This window comes from Gymnodraco acuticeps, unplaced genomic scaffold (genome assembly GCF_902827175.1).
Source record: "Gymnodraco acuticeps unplaced genomic scaffold, fGymAcu1.1, whole genome shotgun sequence".
Taxonomy (NCBI): domain Eukaryota; kingdom Metazoa; phylum Chordata; class Actinopteri; order Perciformes; family Bathydraconidae; genus Gymnodraco; species Gymnodraco acuticeps.
The window spans coordinates 893,208-916,184 of NW_022991443.1; the positions used below are offsets into that span (position 1 = coordinate 893,208).

General features: G+C 39.7%; 1 protein-coding gene across 1 annotated transcript in view; it reads right to left on the reverse strand.

Annotated features, from left to right (window-relative positions):
• Positions 1-22,977, reverse strand: part of mtor (mechanistic target of rapamycin kinase) — a 127,816-nt gene that overhangs the window by 27,125 nt on the left and 77,714 nt on the right. Inside the window, exons 31-36 of the mRNA XM_034196335.1 lie at positions 21,219-21,319; positions 20,268-20,383; positions 12,744-12,821; positions 11,863-11,970; positions 6,188-6,313; positions 5,061-5,192 (exon numbers count right to left, since the gene is read on the reverse strand). Coding sequence (XP_034052226.1) covers positions 5,061-5,192; positions 6,188-6,313; positions 11,863-11,970; positions 12,744-12,821; positions 20,268-20,383; positions 21,219-21,319 — 661 coding nt within the window. The remainder of the gene's footprint in view (positions 1-5,060; positions 5,193-6,187; positions 6,314-11,862; positions 11,971-12,743; positions 12,822-20,267; positions 20,384-21,218; positions 21,320-22,977) is intronic.

The following is a 22,977-nucleotide window of genomic DNA, read 5'->3' on the forward strand; positions in this document are numbered from 1 at the left end:
CCTTGGTATCTAGCTTGATGATTGTCTCTCTTTTCAGGCCAATAACCTGCTTAGAAAGCTAAGGGTGAAGCTAGGTTTCTTTTTCAGAAACAAGTCCTGTTTCTCGCTTGAGGCCAGGAAAAGGCTAGTCACTGTGACCTTTTTACCTGTGCTGGACTATGGTGATTTGATCTACTGTATATGAATGCACCTGCCCATTACCTGATCAAGTTAGATGCCGCCTATCACAGTGCACTAAGATTTGTTACTAAATGTAAAGTATTAACTCATCACTGTACCCTGTATGCCAAGGCAGGTTTGCCTTCACTAACTGTTCGGAGGCTCAGTCACTGGTACATGTTCATCTACAAAGCCATGTTAGGTAAACTACCATCTTACATCTGCTCTCTGATCACACAACAAATTGAAAGTAGCTATTGCCTGAGATCTCATGCTGTGGTTTTGTTAAATGTGCCAAGTGCTAGGACTGTCTTAGGGACGAAAGCTTTATGGTGCGCAGCTCCTCTAACTTGGAACAGTCTGCAAAAAATAATGGAAACTGAGCAATTTGGTTCCACTACATGTTTTTAAAGCTCGGAAAGATGCTATGCAATCTGATACTGTTGGTACCTGTAAATGTCGTTAGGTATGTAAATTGTAAATCCCTGTATGATGTTCTTTTTGTTTTCCTGTTGTTTTCTATTTGTATGTCTTCATGTGGAACCTACTTGCAGCATTCTCCCTTGAAAAAGAGATCGATGATCTCAATGGGATTCACCTGGTTACATAAAGGTTTGTAATGAAATGAAATCAGTTAACACCCCACAGATAAATGACTTTTATGTGTCATAAAATGGTTGCTTACAAGTTATTAAATGAGACAACTAAGCGCCATCACGCCGAATATTAGCTACCATTAGCGTGTGGTGGTGACATGAAGTCATGTGACCATCATTCATAGCATTGCGTTAGCAAAATCAGAATCCCATTGGCTTCTTTTCAGGGGTGCCCTTACTATGATAGTTTCCGGGTCCGCTGCCATCACTGCACCACTTTATTAAACAGAACAGACTGTTTAATCGACTGGCACACTCTTTGTCATACTTGGTATTTATCTATCTGTCCTGCCAGAAGTAAGTCTAAAGCGGGACGGCTCAACACTTTTCTGTTCCTAACAGTATTGCTGGCTCACTGGAGTAATTTCCTCTGCTGTCATGGTTATGTTGTTTTTATTACTAGAACTAGACAACTGTGAAATGTTGTTGTCTGATCCGAACAAAGTGCAGGCAGCACGTACTACATGCCATGCAGCTTGCACAGATTTGGAATGTTGTTCACAGCGGAGAAAATGAGGGACAGATATTCTTTGAGCATGAGAGGAGATCCAGATGGTATATTTGCTCTGGCCAGCATTTTGTATCTTATAACATGAAGTTTAACGGTGTGATTAACTTTGGAATTAGGGAATTCAAGTGACATTAGGCAGGTTTTTTGCTTGTTACTAACACAGGAAGAGGATAGCAGTTTTGCTTTACTCATTATCTTTTAGTAGCTATCTATAGTTACTAGAGCTAGTAGCTATCTCTAGGACTTACACTAGCTATCTGTAGTGTAAGTCCTCCACAGTTACCATCCCAGAAAGTGGAAATCTTTTTTTTCAATTCTGAGAAAACTGTAAATTGATATGTTACGGTCGTCTTTGTGACACTTGGACATGGCATGGGAGACGAGTTTTCCGTTTCCACTTAAGTTTGAAAAATTACTGAATAATTTGTTTCAGAAACGGTTCAGATCTGATTTATAAGTTTTGCCTTTGTGCCTACTCCATTACGCCTGATGGATTATTCACTTTGCATGGTTTTTACTTAGTAGCACCACATGCATGGCAAGTGCGACGAGTGAACAGTGGATGCATCCTTTCCAGCTGTAAATGTGTGTGCGTTTCAGTTAGCCAGTTTTATTGGTTGATCTGTTGAACTCCGACAAATTTAAATCTTTCTGGTCATAATGATTGAATGTAATTGTTTGCCTGACTGGCCATCGTAATCGGGCTCTTTGAAGATCCAAAAATCCACGGTTTTCTTTAATTTCTGATCGGATTGGCAAAAACTTCAGAATTTGTATTGACCGCCATTCAAATGACAGCGTTGTTTTCCCAAAAAAGTGGGCGGCGCCGTAATTTTCGCCCGGAAGTGACGTAGTTGTTACTCTCATCTAACCATTAGTAAGCCAAAATTACCAAGATGCAAAATCCAAGGATTCTCTCTGCAGAACAGAATCAAAGTCAGCGCTTCATTTTTAAGTCAGCAGTTATTATTATTTAAAAAAAATGTAATGAATAGTTTTAATTTGGTTTTATATTATATTGCGTTAATATATATATATATTATATTTATTTATATCAGTAATTGACAGCATTTTATTTGAAATACTCTTTTTCTCAATAAAACATAAATATACATGGCTTGATACTGTCATTCTTTGTAAAGCCGTCCTATCAACTGTTTGATGATAAACAAATATAATATTTCTCCAATTTGTCTGGGACATTGAAGTCTTCCGAGACACGTTGATTGGCACAATTTTTTAGCGGAAACAATGTTTTATGCGTGTGTATTTTCAGATTTGTCTGGTCAGCATTACAGCTGGCTCTAGCAGGAGCAAAGCTTAAGCTCACACTTACCTAAACCCCCTAATAAGAGCTGCAAGAATAACTATTTAACACCTGGCCATAAATGTGGGTGTGTTAATGTGTGTTTGGGGGGGTGTATACTGTATGTCAAAGGGTGTGTGATAGACTAATGGCACAGGGCAGAGCAGTCCAATCTTACAGTATGAGGTTAGGTCACCACTGCTGGCAGGTCAAAAGCACAAATCGTTCTGGACGAACATTTTAGTATTAAGTGAGGCTTACTTCATCCACTGTTGCCATGGATATAACAAGATTAATAACCACAACATTAACCTAGATGTGACAGTTAAGTTGGTTTTACTGATTTGACTTGTATTAAGGGACATTCAAAGCTCTCAGAAGTTACACAACACTGAAACATATTTAAAATAATGAATGCAAATTCAGAGTAGCTGCAATTTCTGAAAAACTATGAGTCGGTCAGATCAGAAGAACACTTGCAAATCTTACTAATCACTTTCCTGATTTGTACATTTACAATGCAGAAGCGGTGGAGGAGCCCAAAACAATTGTGAGGGTGAAAAGAGGTGCTGCAGCACAGGGAGAAAAATAAAGACCGTTTTCAACATTAAAGAATGTAAACATTTCACAGTACAGGCAATAAATACTGATATGAAATAGGGATGGGAACGATTAATCAAATATTCGAAATTATTCAGGTATTCGAATAATTATTCATGTATCCGAATATGAGTTATGAATATTTTTATTATTATTTTTATTTTTTGGGAGTGATGCCTAAGTTGATTACATATTATCAAATTGAATAATTCAATGTATATATACGACAGTGCCATAGCTAAATGTGTTAGTTGACGTTTAAAAGTTGTGTTTTGCTCCGCTCACCGGTCCCTCACAGCGGGCAGAGCTGCAGGTGCTGATCTCTCTCTCTCTCGCGTCCGGTTATACTTCACTCGTGTTTATGTCCAAATCCATCAGATCTAGCTAGTTCTATGATATGGCTGCTGCCCCTCCCTACACGCAGATCACGCAGATCACGCAGACTCAAACCTCATCTTAGGCCCAAATGTGGCGCATATGCGCTCCGCAGCCGTTGCGAGGTTCCGGCGCTAACAGTTCATGAGCGTGCTCCCCCGCCCCCTGTCAACACTCGCGACACATGAGTGGCCAGCCTAAACAACAATAAGCGCTGCTTGGCAACCGTGTGTGGCGGCAAAGTACATAGACATTTTGACTGGAGAGATTTAGTTTTGCCGGTCTTCAACATATTTTACCAGTCATAGTCCGGTAATTATTTACACTCTAAGAAGAGTCCTACACAACAGACATGGCGTCAAAAAGGAGTAATGTGTGGAAATATTTCGACCAGGTTAGTGAGTGCGGTGTAGAGGTCAAACTATGCCAAATTAAACTTATATATACATGCTATACCTTGCTATACCCACAACCTCCGTTCCAGCTGAGATGGTCTTCTCTAAAGCTGGCCTGATTGTGAATCGCCTTGTCCGCACATGAAAGCTGTAGGCCTATAGCTGTCAAACTGTGATCACCAGTTCAATACATTTGACAAATTCGATTTGCTTTCTACACTTATTTGAACATGTATGTATTTATTTCCAAAAATTATTGAAAAAAAAAAAATGTTGAATATTTTTTTTTTTTCCCAATTTTTTTTTATAGGATATGTACATTTCGGTTAACCGGTTAACCGTTTTTTGGGGGGTCGAATATTCGAATATACATTTGCTTTCAAATTCCCATCCCTTATGAAACTGAAAATGAGCAAAATAGTGCCCCTTTAATATTATAATAATTTACCATTTAAGATAACTTAATTACATTGTCAAGTGAAGCTTGGTTTAATGTTATGCTTTTTGTTGACTGTGAATTACCTATAACTAATATATGTGTTTTAAATGTTTTGATGGTTCTTTATTCATGTTCTTTTATCATTTATGATTATTATAGTAATTGCTATATAAAGATACACAAAATAAACCTCGCCTCTTGCTGAAAATATTATAATATAATGGTGACCTGTTGGTTCATTAACGCCTTTTTTTGTAAGCTCAACACCTCTTGTTGACCCCGGTGGGACTGATTTATATTCTGGAATGGACAATGAGGAGGCTGGTTGCAATTTCAATGCTCCGTTTTACAGATGTAGTTTGTTGGTGTTAAAGTTTCTCAGGCTGTTTCCGTCACTATGCTAAATAAATTACATGTTTAGGTCACTAATGTTCCAGGTATTTAAACCCCTCCTTAACTGGCATATTTAAAACTGTGATTGTTGCCTTATGTTGCACAACAAATCTCTATATAAAGGTAATCAGAACACTAAAAGATAACAGTGGAAGACTTACAACAAAAAAGTTAAAAAGTTAATTATAAAGCATCGACTCAACCTAAAACATTTGTATGCTCTTACCTTGCGGGCGCTCTTCCACATGTACTTCATATAAGCGTAGGTGACGTGGGGGTGGGCAGTGGGCAGGGGGTGATCGAGTTGTTTGGAGGGGTCGACACCCAGGAGGAGCACCAGGGTCTTATGTGCCAGGGCCTGGAGGGATAAAGAAGTAAAAGATCAAATTATTTCACAGAAGGTTCACAGCTTATAAGAATCAGATTGATTTAAGGGACCCCAAGACAATACAATCTTGATTAAAATGTTACCTTTATGTGGTTTGATTAAGATTATACTACCAGACACTCTAAGGACTTTTCTATATTGTTTTTTAAACAATTGTTACTGTTTGGAAGATTCCATCGCTGCAATCAACATTATTAATCCAAAAAGGAATTTAATTAGCAAAGCTTAGTAACACTTGGATATCATTGCAATGCATCTCAGCTTACCAACATCTATAGAAATTGTAAATGTTGATATATTTTATTATTACTGTAAAGTCTCATCAACATCACATTGAATTGAAATATGCAATCTGTGTCTACCTTTTATTTTAGGTAGAACTTTTGAAATCTTATAGGGGAGGTTTCTTCACAAGCCATTTGTTGAGTTTGTATATGTGTGTAAACATGAAGATTTGTTTGTTTTTAATAAACTACAAAACTAAAATGTCAGTCCTTCAATAAGTGCTAAAGATTTTTCTCTCTTTTTTAAAGACAATAATTATTAATGGGGTCATTTTTTCCAAAACCTTGCAATTACATTTCCTGCTAGGATTGACGTTGGCAAATCACATCCTGTTTTTGCCATGTGTGCGTCAAGAATGTGTAGAAAGAAAAATGTTCTTTTTGTCTGCCCTACCCTGCAATCAATTGGAACAACACTGAGGTATGGGGTAAGGATGGAAAATTGCCCCACCTTAATTGTGCAGATATGCTGGCTCAGGTTTCTAAACAGTGTGATTGAGGGTGCTGTGTTACATTCATCAGCGCCAACATAAAACAGATTGAAATGAAGTTTGAATTTCATGGCCGGAGTTCATGGTTGCACTTCATTTCCCTTTCCCGTATGACACTGATTTATTCATCCCCAGGGGGTCAGATGAGAAAATACAGAAGGGCTTTGTACACATTTCTCAAAGTACTGACCAGGCGTCCGCTCCTGCCACAGAGGCTGGCGTACTTCAACCAAGTCCTCATGTCCTCGTGGGGGCTGATGACCAGCGACCTGACCATGAGGATCCTTTGCCAGTCCTCTACGATACGCTGACAACCCTGAAGGAAAAGACACAAAAAAAAGATTATATGGGAAGGACGGTTAAACCCATTACCCCTTTGTTACTCCCTTCAGAGAGAGAAACAAACTTGTTAAACTAGAGAGAATGAACACACGTGAGAGAGGGGTAAAGATCAAACCCAGGGGGGCAACTATTATTTCAAGTGGTCCCTGTCCTAAAGATGTGAGTACAAGTTTGCATGCCAGAAAAAACAAAACTTAAACAATAGTCTGAATTGATACATTCATACGTAACATTAACTGTCTTGAATACTCTATTAACCACAACCTCGACTACATCATTGTGATATAAAACAGTGCTTCAGCTCTGATGGGGAAAAAAGCATGTGCTATGTAATCCTCTATGATTTGAGTTCGAGACAGATCTACAAGGGGGTAGACGATGTAATACAAACTTTTCATGGAAAACTTGATTATAATTACAAACACTGCTTCAAGGAAGGTATTACGTTGCATGGCAACTAGCTGCAACACACACTTTATTTAAATCAGTACTGTGCGGACCTTTGTTAACCAACACAATTACATCTAAAAGTTGGCAATGAGGGGTTGTGCAATATGATGCCAGTATCAGTAGGTGCATTTGTGTGTATGTAAACATGTACATAAGTCATCTGTTGATATGATCAAGTCTTTTAATATTTACTATGTAGTATGACTATCATTTTTTATTATCTCTGGAACTGCAGGATTGTCCAAGTAAAACTATTCTTCTAGGGATAATAAAGTATTTCAAAGATAACACAAATCTTTGTGGACCAGTCTGTTCGATTGTATTTGGTTGTATCTTATTTTCTCTTCTTTTTCTTTGTATTGTAATGTACTATGGACACTCCATAATTGCATCCAGCTGTGTGATGTGTAAAGAATCTACGTTGACCTTTAGTTAACATAAAAACGTGACATGCCCTCTCATGAGCTAGAGTTTATCCTTTCTAGGTCACTGTAGAGAACAACATGGCACTGCAACATGTCAAGCTTTGTGGAAGAAGACACGCTCCAAATGCAGATAGGAAGAGTTCATTCTAGGCCAAGGTAAATGTAACGATGTTACCGTAAAAATGTTATTATCTAATTTTACATTTCTACCAACAGATCTCTATAAATCATTCACATTGCCTAAGTGTTAACCTTATCTGAAACTTGTATCCTCTCTTCCTTAGATCGTTTAAGAATGTTGACAAGCCTTTCTTAGTGAGCAGCTGAACAAGCTGAGGCTAGAATAAAATACTCTATTACCTGAAATAGGTAATACCTGATGGCTATGCTCATTGATCTAAAGTTTAGTTTGAGTTTAACTGCAAGAGATTCCTGACATTCTGACAAGAAGAAGAAAAGGAAATGCCAAATTATCCAGTTCAAGGAACTTGATTGAAAGCAACAACTGTTTATCCTTGGGGGCGTCATGGTGGACAGGTGGTCTAAAAGCACAACAATCCAAGTTCAACTGTAGCCGTGAAACATTGTTACATCTAATCCCCTTTGTTCCTGTCTGTCTCTTGAATGAACAGTGTCAAATAAGGGTCAAAAACAAGAAAACATAGCGCAGTTTAGCAATTCTGCCAAACGTAAGCAATGCGAGACTGTTCGATATTATATTATTAAAAAGGGGCAGGAGAATGGAATAGGCCCGACAAAGATGTGAGGTAAAATACTTTAAAATGTTTGGAGAACTTGCTTAAAGGCAAAGCAGAGAAGTTGGAGCGAATGTGCTTAACTTCTTCAAGGAGGAAAGTTAAAGATGATTTGCATTAGTGGAACTTGAAGATGTAACCAACAGCTAAGAGTCCAACATTTAAACTCCCGGAGATAAAACTCACTCCGACACATTTACCCATACACGATGGGGTGCAGTGTATTTCATACGCTCTTTGCCATTCCTCTAATCCTTTGATGAGTGAGAGACTGGTATAGATAGGACCTGGACAGTGACTCACCAAAACATGTGTGCGGTCAGTCTCTAATAAATCACTAAAGAGAGAAGAAACCTGTCAGGCAACGCAGCTCTGGAGCCATTATGGGCCCTGTCTGTTTGCTCAGGAAGACCTCTCATGATCCTAAATACCCCCTCCAACCAACCTCCATCTGCTATGGGTGGAAAAAGTCAAGATGTTCAAGAGTATCTTCATTTTACGGCACAAAGGCTTTGAGTGTGGAAAGGTATCCCTTCAATGGTCAAGTTGATTTTATAGACACCTTGAAATGCCACAAGGATATTAGTAACAGTTGCACTTCTTACAGCCGAACAACTGGGGAAAAAACAAGTCATTTGGGAGAAAACAAGCTTTTTAACAAGTTCTTGGTGAAGACTACGGTGGCCGACAGGTGCAAAAGGAAAAACGCGCTGCAGCTTTAAAAACGGTGCAAATAAAAAAACACAAATGTGTCAAAACACATACAAATAAAGAATCATCTTCACCAACTTGTAAACACATGCGCAGCATTCAGAAAACATTCACCAACTTGGCGAAAGATGAGCAGTGTTTCCTAAAAGCGCTGCATAGAAGAAACGCTGAAGGTGTTTCGTCAAGATGGTGAAAATGTTTCTTCATTTGCACGCTTTTCGGCACATTTGTTTTTTTATATGTGCAACTTTTATGAAAGTGCAGCGCACTATTCCTAATGGAAGTGTTTTGTTCATGTTGCACCTGTCGGCGACCAGAGAAGGCTAATGTCAAACTTGTATCCAAAGCCATAAACAAAATGATGCACTTCAAAATCAACCAACTTATACTTTAACCTTTGAGAATAGTTTGTCTTTTATTGACCATCCTTTTTTCTTTTTTGTCTAATGCTTTGAAAAGGAAAATGATGGATGGCCACTTATTTTTGTCATCAATTGCATCAAAAATGCACATCATGCTTTGCATCTGTTGCTAGAAAACAGCAATCTCTCTGATTGCTCTTCTTGTTTGGTTTAATGAATAAAACATTCCATTCCATTTTATGATGCTGTAAAAGTGAGCCCCAGCTATTTCTCCTATGTCTTTTTTATGCAGGCAACGCAAGTGCTGTCTATGTTTTGAATTATTTCCAGCATTATCTTCTTCATCGTGACCTTCAGATGTCAACAGATCCCCTGGACTTTTTAAGTGTTCTGGTATTTGCTTTATGTGTGGTATTAAACAGCCTCTTAGAATACTCCAAATTAGATTTCACAAAAAGTATATCGGAGCCTTCTGGGCAGGCACATTCAGACAAAGACAATCTTCTTTGGAAGCAGTTAAGGTACAGGATGACGCAGGTTTAAGGGACTTTCCAAGACGTCAGTAACATCTGAGCAGATGACAGACAGGAATGCCAGCAGGGACAAAAGAGCAGCATTATAAGCGCTGTATTAAACTCATCAGCTTTGATTCAATGCTATCAGGACTGCATCACAGGTCAACGGATTAGAAGATTTTCCGCCTTGTTTAAATCATTCGTCTCACATGTACAAACAAAGCAGCAGCCTTTTAAACAATCTCATCTTAATTCCGCTGTGAAAAGAACAAAGTGGAAAAGACGATCTTAAACAGAATTATCCTAGATCCGATTGGCATCCGTCTAAAATTCCAAAGACTTGGCCGGTGGCGCAATTTTCCCAACCGCTTGTAATATCTGTGGTTCTGTTTCATTTGATAGCATGTACAACACATAATCAGTCTTAGGAAGTAGGAAGAGTTAAGATGGGATTACACAAAATGAGCCAAGGATCTTTTGAATACTCCTTGCAATGGCAAGTAAGGGCACATTTATTAACAATGATTTGATACATTTTTAGGTGTGAAGGAGTTCAGGCGATTAGTTTTATTTACCAAGTAGGGAAAATGTAAGCTCTTGATTTACAATTCAATTTAAAGTATGAACCAACACTCACCTATGGACATCATCTTTAGTTAATGTCCAAAACACTCAGAAAACAAGTTGTGGAAGTGGGTTTTCATTGGGTTTTTAATCTAATATTACTTTATCATTATTAATTAAAGGGGCCCTATTATGAAGATAAAGATAAACTTGTATTAATCGCCGGGAGGGAAATTCCGTTTTTCACTCTAATGATAGTATACAAATACACACATAAGTCCGAAATACACACACACATTCACAGACAATATACATGCCCTGATGATGAGGTGGTGGAGCGAAGAGGCTGCCAGTCTGTCAGGCGCCAGCAACTCAAATCATATGTGGTTACTTTTACTTGAAAGTGTGTGAAAAACATAAGATTTATAAAACATTTGCCTTTTTTGACAATGCGCTGTGGCTAATTCCTTTCTTTGTTTACTCAGCGGCAAGATTGTGAATGAACTTCTGTAAACATTTGGACAGATTGCAGCTAGTTTTAGCTGCATATGGAAGATATTTGTTCCTTAACACTAGAACCGCCAGAGGTCGCTGTATACCTAAAACCGCCAACGGGTAAAATGTACCCGCTATTGATTTGCAAGGTACAATGTTATTTTATTTATCATACAGAACAGTGAGTTTTGATCGCACAGGGATGACATTTATACCAATAGAATTCTGTGGACTCTCAGCTTTTCATATTATATAGTTTGTGCAGATAGCATGAAGTATACAATATCGCTACCAGTGCTGATTTAAACGCTTGGTGTTAGACTTGTGTTTTTGTTTAGGTACAAATCTCTCTATCTCTCTCTCTCTCTATCCATCTATAACTATCTATCGATCCATCTGTAATGTTCTGTTCTATTGACATATAATTGTCTACATTAACAGACGACGCGGACTACTTCTCTCATTCCGAGTGTCCATCTTTATTCAACTGGCACGTAACCTGCACAAATGCATTACGTCCTCAACGTGAGCTCAATCATCCAAGATCTTGTATTCTCCAAGATGTTACACTATCTATAACTATCTCTCTCTCTATCTATCAATATATATATATATATCTATTTATATATATATATATATATATATCTATTTATATATATATATATATCTATCTATCTATCTATCTATCTATCTATAAGGAACCGCAGTAGACAAAAGGCGTTGCTATAGCAACACGTCATGTTTACGCTGCATTTTCTATGAGGTAAATATTACCCGCTGGCGGATATGGGCATAAACGGCAATTTTGTTGGCGATTTTTTCAATCTGACTTCATATTGACAATTTTTAACAACAGAGGGTGCTACATAACACACTTCCAGGAAAAGTCACGGACTGGGAGACTTTAATATGCTATGGAAAAAAAGTTACATACAATCAAAAAACAGCTGCGGGTAAAATTTACCCGTTGGCGGTTCTAGTGTTAATTACTACTGACCTTCATCTCCAGTTTGATCAAGCACCATGAATAACACTTACCAGAGCCCAACATGACTCGTGAATTTCACAAATCTACTTTCAAATTAAGAGATAAACACACAAATGTAGAACACAGTTACATTCTTGCTCTCTGAGGTATTAGTGTGTAAGGTGTAATGATTCCCATTAGCAATGGTAACCTTTCCCAACAGCTGCTACACATTTGAAGTGTTAAAGCCTGTGTCCTCATATTATGCGCTGCAGTTACCTGAAGCCTCTCCCACCATGTTTCCCTGATGATGTCTCTCCTCTCAGGCACCAGCTTGTACTGGATCACCTCCTCCAGCTCTGACAGCATCTGGCAGGACACCATGGCCTGCAAAACAAACACATGCATCCTTCATTTTAACACATTCATTGTTACAGTTGCGAAAGCCCCTTCTGTGCAATATAAGGATCATTAAAGCTTGTAAATTCATCAGGAGCTGCAATTAAATGCATTTAGCCACCCACTGGACCTTGTCGTGTAGCATTTGTTAGAAAGGGTTGGTCATCTTCCCGCTTGGCTGCCATTTGTAACAACCGTATGTAAATCAACAAGAATCAAATGGCTTTTATGTTGATGTTACTTGACAACATTTGCAAGAGAGGAGCTGCTTTTTTATATGAAATTATCCTCGGATAATTTATTACTGTATATAGAAAATAAAATAGGGACATGGGGCTGTGGAGAAGTCAAAAACTTCTCAAGTAGCGAGATCTGAGATTTAAAAATGTATAAATACTTATAAATTATCGCTTTAATAACCGTTGTTTTATGGGATAATCGTTCTACACATGAAAAAATGTAATGTTCGACCCTGATCATCACTCTGCATTGTCCAATCGGCTCATTACTTCCTGACTGCTGGAACACAGGTACCACTAAACAAAAACATGCTATAGTATGTGTCGAGTTTGTATCTTCATGTTTTTTTGTTATGTTATTTTTTGGGCCCTGGAGTGCCAGTGTTGAAAGGGTGAGATAAAGGGGATAATGGTGGTCCGTATCTTCATGGTTGATTGCACGTATTGTAGTTATCTTTGTATGCATTAGCTGCATGTGATGTAATGTAAAGCCAGGGGTTGAGTATTTTAGCTAACACTTACCCCGTATGCTCGACTGTAGCTTTCTCCAGCCATGGCCGTCAGCTCAGCATCCAGCAGGTCTCTTGCTTTATCAATACACTACAGGAAATAAAAACAAAAAAACATTTACAATGTGATCTTTCAATAAGATGTGTGACTGTTTGAATGGTGCAGTGATGGCGCTATTGTTAGTTAGCTTCTGAAGTTGCAGAAAACCTTAACATAAGTAAAACAGGTCATCCATGACCTATATGATTTGCCCTCCAAAAGGCACTCTTTAGTAAAGCTAACAAATGGCCACATTGGAATTCCCTTTAAAACATATAAGAATGGCATGTCAAGAATGTCACACCATCCTAAACATTTCTCGCATCAGGACCAGCCGGGATTAGACTAAATCCACACTAAGCCGTGTTATTGCTTGCTGCACGCGGTTTTCAAGTGCAGCTAACGGTGACACATCTGTGACACTAGGAGTAGATGCATACTGTGTAGCGAAATGTTTTGATGCACTGCTGAATGCAAAGTGTTTTATGAGGAGAGGGAAATGAATTGTTGAAAGCAACCGTGTGAAGATATGCTACCATGGTTGTGGATGTTAAATGTATTGATAAAAAAAAGCTCAACATTGCAGCAGTCCAAAGAGGAATTATATTCTTTTTTTGTGTTTATTCTTGTATATCACCATCTTAATGAGATTGTTGTTCAGTATCTATTTTATAAATCTATTTGGTTTTGATGTCACCGTTTTGTTAATCTTGGGAGGATCCTGGGATGGAATGTCCTCAAATGATTTCATATGTTGATTATATGGATTATATCTGCAACATTTAAATAAACAGAATCAAACAAAAGAACAAAAACAATCCTAAAGTTCTGCACACATTTAGAGAAAGGGAGAGGAATTGTATAAAAGTGATAAACAATCATTTTGAATGTGATCTGATGGTTTTGGTTCCAGCCATGTCCTTGATACTAATTCCCCCAAACTGCCAGAAGACATTCATGCCCTAAGAAGGTTTTTCCAATATTCCTGTATTTTTTTTTGACACATTTATTAAACTTCCAGTTCCCTGACTTTTCATAACAGGACCACACTTCTTTAAAGTCAGGGACACTGGAGACGTTCCATGACCAGCGAGAACCCTGAGGGATGGAAAACAGTAAGACATGATCCAGAGCAGCAAAAAGGGACAAACAAGGACACAAGTACTGCGGCGGAAAATGTGCAAATTTCTCGGGCTTTGACAGCCAATGTTTTTTGGGAACTGTTATTAGTGGGAAGGTAACATGAGGGAGGGGGGACTGAGGAAGTTCTCTGAGGCAAGGATACACAGCTGTTTCAGACCGACTCCCACTAATTATTCTTTTGTGGGGAGGGAAAGGGAGGAATGGCGTGCCTAAACACCTCTTCAGGCATGCACAACAAGAGGAGGGGTTAGGGGGAGGGCGGTTGGGACGAGGTGACAATGAGGCTGCTTCTATACAGCCTCCCCTCGGTTATGGTCCTGTTTACCTCCTGAATTACTGTGCGTGGGCCTCATTGGAAATGTGCGGTCCAGACGACTCCTGATAAATGCAGTGTCTGGCTCCTGGCAGCACAAACAAACCGTGACCCGATCTCCCATTCTCTTACATAAAAGTTGCACTTACATTGGTTTTAAATCCAATCAGAAAACGCTATTATTGCACATATGAAGCATTCTATGTGTTTGGTAAGGGCCGAATGAACCGCTAGAGGAAACACAAAGTTTGAAAACAAATTAACCCTAACCCTAGCAAATGTACAACTCAAACGCCCACTTGAGAACTGGATATATCACTAATTTTGGCACAGCTACAAAATGTTTTCAAAGGGGAGCACGACTGCCGTGTATACACATCATCACTGGAACTAAGTAAACACTAAGATTTATAAAGCAAAGAAAGCTGATCCCTTTCATGAAAGGGGCACGCTCAAACTCCTGGAACTTGGTCTGGTTGTTGGGGGGTATAGAGGGAGGGAAAAAAAAGAATCCCTGTGGAGTCAAAAGGACTTTAAGTGCGAGGATTACAAACCACATCCGGAAGACTGAGCTCATGTTGACATTTAAGATTTCACCCTCGCTCCATCTGCTTCTCATTCCTCCTCATTCATCGCGAGCAGCCTCATCGTCGCCACGAGTCAGAAAATCTGCTTTCCCCATTCAGCTGATGTAGTATCCTATCGACCACAACTGGATCTAATCTCCAAATTAGAAGGAGGGAGGGCGCCTGTGGAAGCATGAGGGGGCAGAGAGGGCAGGCCTCCCGGGCTTTGTGGTGAAAAGGCGAGTCCCGGGGAAATTGGATGAGCAGGTGTTTACTGGTGTCAGTGCTGGAGCTTGTGTTTGTTAGATGTTGCTGCCATCCAACCTGAACAAATCCGTCTCCATGGACCATGAGCTCATCTTACATCCCAACCTTCATCCAATGAGGAAAACACCACCCTGATCTCCACCAGACCGTGCTGACAGGCAGACAGACGCGGTAACAAGCTCTGTATTTATTTGAGGCTGAATACTGTGACGAGTAAGAGTTACATAACATTTCCACACTAAGTTTGAACCACATTGTAAAAGGAAAAAACAAAACAAACCTTGTGCATTCGATTCGTTTTAATAAATAGCCTGAGCTGACGGGGGAATTTGATCGTGTCTGGAACAGCCGTAAAGCCATTTTTATGTTTCCGACAATGTTGTTTCCAATGATTTTAACTTTTTCAAGCATTGCTATAAAGCAGGGGTGGGGAACCTTTTTCCTCTCAAGGGCCATTTCAATTTTTTCAACATCCTCCGAAGGCCGTACAAATTATTGACCTCTGCTTAAAAATCACAGCACTTTCTTTCATGCTGTGCAAAGAAAAAGTAACCTCTTAGTCCAGATATCTTGCCATGACTCGCGTATGCATGCACGTGCACGGTTGTGGCATGATCACCAAACAGAAAGATATGGACACAAGTTGTGTGCAAATGTATTTAGTTTCCTATCCATGTGAACATGATTTAAGTGGGGGGGGGGGCATAACCTCCTCTAGGGGGGTCTGGGGGCATGCTCCCCCGGGAAGATTTTTTTTAAATATTGAAGTTGAAAGCATCAATCTGGTGCACTTTGAGAGCAAAATGAAGAGATCTATGGAAACATCTCTCAACACCCATATGAAACAGAACTGTAAGCAGATTTACTTTTTCTTTATGGATATTTTACAAATCACTCCCCTTTCAAACTGTATTCTTGTTGATTAATAACAACTTTTTTTTACTGTCATATAGTATTTTATACCTGTTTACTTTATTCTCTTGTTTTTTGATAACTATAATGATCAAGATGTGCCTTTACCTCACTGGTTGGAGAAAAAGCTTCTTATATTCGTTAGCATAGCTAGCTAACCAGATGCTAATAGCAACAAAGTTATTGACTGTATGATCAGAATGACAGATGAACAGATCGCCACTGGGCTTTCAACTAAGACACAGCCACGCAAAAACTGCAGCATGTGTACGGACCATAGACTGTATATGGTACGGACCCTATGGTACGGACTTATGGGTAGGCCTACTGCAATTTTTTTGAAGTCCCGGAGCCGCGTTCTGGTGCTCTCCGTCAGCACTGCACCCCTGTCAGACGAGACATATACCACGTGATGACACGTTAGGCTTGTGTTGTGTTCAAGGACCATGACCGTTGCCAGGAAAAACAGGCACTCGCTTGTTTAATTATTTTGCGGTCTAGATTTCTTTAATTTTTTTCTTTTTTGCGTGAGTTTATAAATTACCTCGAGGGCCATAACAAATGGTCTCGCGGGCCGTATACGGCCCGGGGGCCGGAGGTTCCCCACCCCTGCTATAAAGGACTAATGAAAAGTCCAGAAACCATTAGGGTAAACGTATTCCCATGCGGCATGTCTTTATGAGATGTTTTTCTGATAGTATGGACTTCTAATCAGGGTTCCTGCAGGTTTCACCTCAAATTGACTTTGAATAGAATTTAAGACCTATTTCACGGCAAGAAAGTATGAAGAAAAATGGCTATGAAAGAAGATATACATCCCATAATTACTTACAAAGTAAATGTATTTAACTTCTGTTAGACAGCTAACATACTGAATAAATATTTACTGTGAATGTATGCAAAAATGTATGGCATATGGCTGTCTAACAGAAGTTAAATCCATTTCTCACTTATTCTGACAATGAACTCAACCCCAAATAAAAGAACCCAATAAAAAGAGTTGTTAAAAAATAGTGAAGTCACGTTGTAATAACAATAACTCATCTCTCTCGAGTTTTATTTTTCAGCTTTGCCAAAAGCCACTGATAATTACTTAGATATTACAATATGGTTGGTTGAGCTGGAGTTCATTATTGAGCTTACACGTTAACGTCACAGTCATCTGAAGAACGAACCCAAACCTTGTTGTTTGTATTAATTGCATTACCAAATTGGTATCAAATAAACAGTAAGCATTGGTAACACAACTTCCAAAGTTACAGTAAAATAAAAAGGACCCTGACTCGGACAATACACAATCCAACATGTTCAACAGAAGAAAATAAGTTATATTGTTTGTACACATGGTACTTTACACATATATATATATATATATATATATATATATATATATATATATATATATATATATATATATATCTGTTTGTTTAAGGTGTCCAGGTGATGCAGACAGGCTGGACCAGAGTGAGACAGAACTGGACTCCTCACAGCAGTGAACTTCAGCTCAGGTACAAAGACTCTATTTTTCATACTGTACAAAGAATCAAGAAAGATATTGGTTTAGATAAATGAAGTATTGACTTGAATACACTGCTATACATTCCATTAAACCAGGGGTCGGCAAGCATTGGCACGCGGCACCGTAACCAGGGCTTCTCTGCAAGTCTGCAGAATCCTATGGGTGATGTCACGGACCCTACGTCCATTTATATATACAGTCTATGATCGCAACACAGAAGTACCTTTCAAATCCGATCATTTTTAAGACCTTCTAAATCATATTTAAGACCTTTCTTATTTTTATGATCATATTTAAGACTTTTTAAGGCCTTAAATTCTGATTATAAAATGTAAGACTTTTTAAGACACCGCGGGAATCCTGTCTAATAGCGCATTTCCACTGCAGCGCGTAGCACGGTTTAAGCGTGCTGTGCCCGGCCCGTTTTCTGTTGCGTTTCCACTAGGGGTAGTTCCGGCTAACGGGTACTGTTTCACAGTTTTTCTGGCTCTCCAAAATCGTGGTTCTTTCCGGGCCAACACCGGGCTGAATATGCTAAACAAGTGAGAGAATCGCTGGCAAGGGGGCATCAACTACAACAAAATGAACATATTTTACCGTGATTTAATTGTAACGTTTCAAAATGATGCGGAAGTAACAACATACTGATACCGGTTAGTAAAAACCATGAATTAATGCTTTGACAAGTCTGCAGACAAGACGGCAGACGAAAAACCTTGTAAAATGCGTGTTTTCTGAATGGAGATCGGCTAAGCTAACGTTGTATAAGCTCCGACCGTCCACACTCACAACAACGGCCTATACAGACATACAGTGGGGCAAAAAAGTATTTAGTCAGCCACCAATTGTGCAGGTTCTCCCACTTAAAAAGATGAGAGAGGCCTGTAATTTTCATCCTAGGTACACTTCAACTATGAGAAACAGAATGGGGGGAAAGAATCCAGGAAATCACATTGTAGGATTTTTAATGAATTCATTGGTAAATTCCTCGGTAAAATAAGTATTTGGTCACCTACAAACAAACAAGATTTCTGGCTCTCACAGACCTGTAACTTCTTCTTTAAGAGCCTCCTCTGTCCTCCACTCGTTAACTGTATTAATGGCACCTGTTTGAACTCGTTATCAGTATAAAAGACACCTGTCCACAACCTCAAACAGTCACACTCCAAACTCTACTATGGCCAAGACCAAAGAGCTGTCAAAGGACACCAGAAACACAATTGTAGACCTGCACCAAGCTGGGAAGACTGAATCTGCAATAGGTAAGCAGCTTGGTGTGAAGAAATCAACTGTGGGAGCAATTATTAGAAAATGGAAGACATACAAGACCACTGATAATCTCCCTCGATCTGGGGCTCCACGCAAGATGTCACCCCGTGGGGTCAAAATGATCACAAGAACGGTGAGCAAAAATCCCAGAACCACACGGGGGGACCTAGTCAATGACCTGCAGAGAGCTGGGACCAAAGTAACAAAGGCTACCATCAGTAACACACTACGCCGCCAGGGACTCAAACCCTGCAGTGCCAGACGTGTCCCCCTGCTTAAGCCAGTACATGTCCAGGCCCATCTGAAGTTTGCTAGAGAGCATTTAGATGATCCAGAAGAGGATTGGGAGAATGTCATATGGTCAGATGAAACCAAAATAGAACTTTTTGGTAACAACTCAACTAGATGTGTTTGGAGGAGAAAGAATGCTGAGTTGCATCCAAAGAACACCATACCTACTGTGAAACATGGGGGTGGAAACATCATGCTTTGGGGCTGTTTTCCTGCAAAGGGACCAGGACGACTGATCCGTGTAAAGGAAAGAATGAATGGGGCCATGTATCGTGAGATTTTGAGTGACAACCTCCTTCCATCAGCAAGGGCATTGAAGATGAAACGTGGCTGGGTCTTTCAGCATGACAATGATCCCAAACACACCGCCCGGGCAACGAAGGAGTGGCTTCGTAAGAAGCATTTCAAGGTCCTGGAGTGGCCTAGCCAGTCTCCAGATCTCAACCCCATAGCAAATCTTTGGAGGGAGTTGAAAGTCTGTGTTGCCCAGCGACAGCCCCAAAACATCACTGCTCTAGAGGAGATCTGCATGGAGGAATGGGCCAAAATACCAGCAACAGTGTGTGAAAACCTTGTGAAGACTTACAGAAAACGTTTGACCTCTGTCATTGCCAACAAAGGGTATATAACAAAGTATTGAGATGAACTTTTGTTATTGACCAAATACTTATTTTCCACCATAATTTGCAAATAAATTCTTTAAAAATCAGATCAGGATTTTTCTTCTCATTCTGTCTCTCATAGTTGAGGTATACCTAGGATGAAAATTACAGGCCTCTCTCATCTTTTTAAGTGGAAGAACTTGCACAATTGGTGGCTGACTAAATACTTTTTTGCCCCACTGTAAATAAACCAGCGACTGTATTCGCCATGACACAGACAGTCTGTGGTTTGTACTTGTTTAACTTTTGTCTAGTTTCTGAACAGATATGAGGAGCTGTGAGCTCTGAGTGCTAACACAGCTAACGGCTGATGTTGATTTTGTGGTTCGCATTGAAGATGACGTCACGACTGCGCCTACACTGCGTTACCATAGTTACTGCTCCAGCTACTAAACTTGAATGGAAACGCAGCATAAAGTGAGCCTGGCCTACCAAGGCCTAACTATACCGTACTAAGCCGTGCGAGGCCCTACAGTGGAAATGCGCCATAATATACCTCTGTTCCGGGGGAAATCGTATCCATTGGGTATATTTGTGAGTGATGATTTAACCCACCTGCTGAGCCAATGAGAAGAGGTCCTGATGCAGGGCTAGCACTGCTCTATAAAACGCGCCATCATGTGTGTCTCTTGGGATCATACACGTGTACTCCTCCATGCTGTCCCAGTGACCTGAAAAAACAACAATCAAGTTACGAAAAAAAAAGACTGAATCTCTGATAACATAAAGGCAACTTGACAAAATGGTAGTATTGTAAAAATTGCCATTTATCTTTTGTTTTGACATCGAATTTACCAATCACATTTAAGCAGGCTTTAGTTCCATAACGATATAGAGTGCAAATGAGAAGGAACCCTGTGGCCGAAACGCAATCTCAGATTCTGGTGTCAATTTAGGTTTTAAATGTATTTCTCTGAATTTATATGCAGGTATCTGCTTATTGAGAGTCGATGGGTTCTGAGTTGGCTTGACACCTCTTGGCAAGCCTGAGACAGATTGACATTAAACAGCCCTTTATACTGCCATTTTGAACTACCCTCCATTTCAGCTTGTGATAACATAAATGATTGCAACTTCAACATTTTGCCTCCCAATAACAACAATAAAAGATGGTCCGAGTCTTTCACACGGACAGGCCTGCAGGTTGAGTTTCGTCTCAGGGTTTACGATTGACTTTACAAAGTCAAAGCAGCAGACCGCAAACCTCGAAGGACGCTTCTGCAGTGTGGTCCCTGCTTTTCTCCACCATTGCACGTTACGATATGTCAATGTTATGACTGGATACCATTCCCATCTGGTTATGTGAGAGCGGGCCTTGGCAAGAGCCGTAACTGTTTTCTTTGCTGCTCGGTTTGATTGCATTGTTGCACTGAGTCGGGAAGAGGATGGACTAAATGCTCCATGCAAAAGTCTTCTATTAAAACACGGCTGACTGCTACTACAATGTTCATCGCTGACCTTTTCTTTAAAACATTTTCAGTCAAAGGATTATATTTGAGTGGTTACCTAGACCCCAGGCGGCAGCAGCAGCCATTCGAGCCATCTTGGCCTGGGTCTCCTCACTCACCAGGGTCCACTCCTCGCAGCACTGCTGGTGCAACTGGCCCCTAGAAGAGATTAACCACAGGCATCAGATGGTAGAAGAAAGTAATGATATTAGTTATTTAGAAACAGATCTAAAATATCTCCAAGGGAGGTTGCAAGATCGTTTCTGGGGTTGACAGATGGAGAAAAAAACCTATTAAAAAAACAAACATGCAGGACTTAAAGTCATCATAAGCCCAAAACTATTTAGACACCAAAAAGAAAAAAAAGCTGCATTAACATAGCAAGTGGGAAAACAGCTCTGCGTTGACGTTGCGTTTCTACTCGACTAGGTGTAATCTTTACACTTCAGCGAAATGCACCGCTCTAAATGTACCCGAGAGTTAACTTTAAGTTTGTTTACCACTGAGTGCAAACAATCAGATGACATCTGTGTGAAGCGGCTTAAGCTAGCAGGGGAGGTAACCATAGAAACTAAACTTACCTAACTCTTGAAAATGCAAGAGTCTGCGCCCAACCTCACAAAAAACTCATCTGATTATTCTGGGGGCTTGCAACTTGAGTTGAGAACCATTTCCTTTATTGATCAGGTATTCAGTTGACAAGTATTTTTGTAGACATTGCTAACAAGAACCACTATAAAGCTATGCAAAGGATTCTTACATTATTTGCATACCACATAGTGTCTGAAAGTCATCCTTCAAAATGTGATATTCTTAGCAAAACTACAGATAAAACAGCTCTTAAAGTCTTAAAATAATGCATATATGTCAAGACATAAAATGTACTTCTTTTGGCTCACAAACAACATTTGAATAAGCCAAGTCCATCTATCCGAGTATAAGTAGGAGATAAGACTTATTTTACATCTGCAATTACTTAATAATTCATTTGTTCTTTAAAGACGGTTAGGTGCGTATAACCAAAACGAATTCCCTCATTAACAATAATCAGCGTGCGTCACTATCCAAGATGAGATCAAACCCATTGCATGTGTTCTGCAGACAGGATGCCCGAGCGAGGTCAGATGAGGGAGAGATAGAGGGAAGGCACAGACAGAGCAAAAAAAAGGGCAGGTTTGGATGGGGGTCAGCGAAGGGAAGCCGTTCTCCAGCTGCCTGACTATCGCATAACATGAAAGCAACAAGTACAGAAAGCTCCGGTACACTGGGCGTTTGTCTGCAGCGCACAAACACGAGAGAGTCCAGAGTAAAGAAGAGCTCGGGTTATAATTTGACACAGCAGGCTATTATTCACATATTTGGTATTTCAACTGAAAAGATGCTGAAAGAACACATGCATTGTAAAGAGTCTTTCAAAAGCCCTACACTAAAACCCCTAAGGTCTGCCCACACAGGGGTCTTCACTTTCACATCTCCGTCTGAGTTTTTCCTTGTACCTGCGTTGTTTGGACAAGGCAAGTACAGTTTTCACGTCACACGTCAACGATGACTCAGTTCCATGAAGTGTTCCAGTAAACCATGACAGTGAGCCAGCATGCAAAATACTAGGACTAACTCACTAGAATGCAGTTTTTTTCTGTGTTATCGATTACACTTAAATCGCTTTACCTGCAACCGCATACCAAAATGTCTAAAGTAGGTTTATAACATGTTCATTTTTGACGTGATGCCCTAGTATATCTTATCGAACTATGACCTGAAAAGAACTTAATCAGACAGAATAATTGCCTGTGTTGGTGTGCAGGGCATTTTAAGTA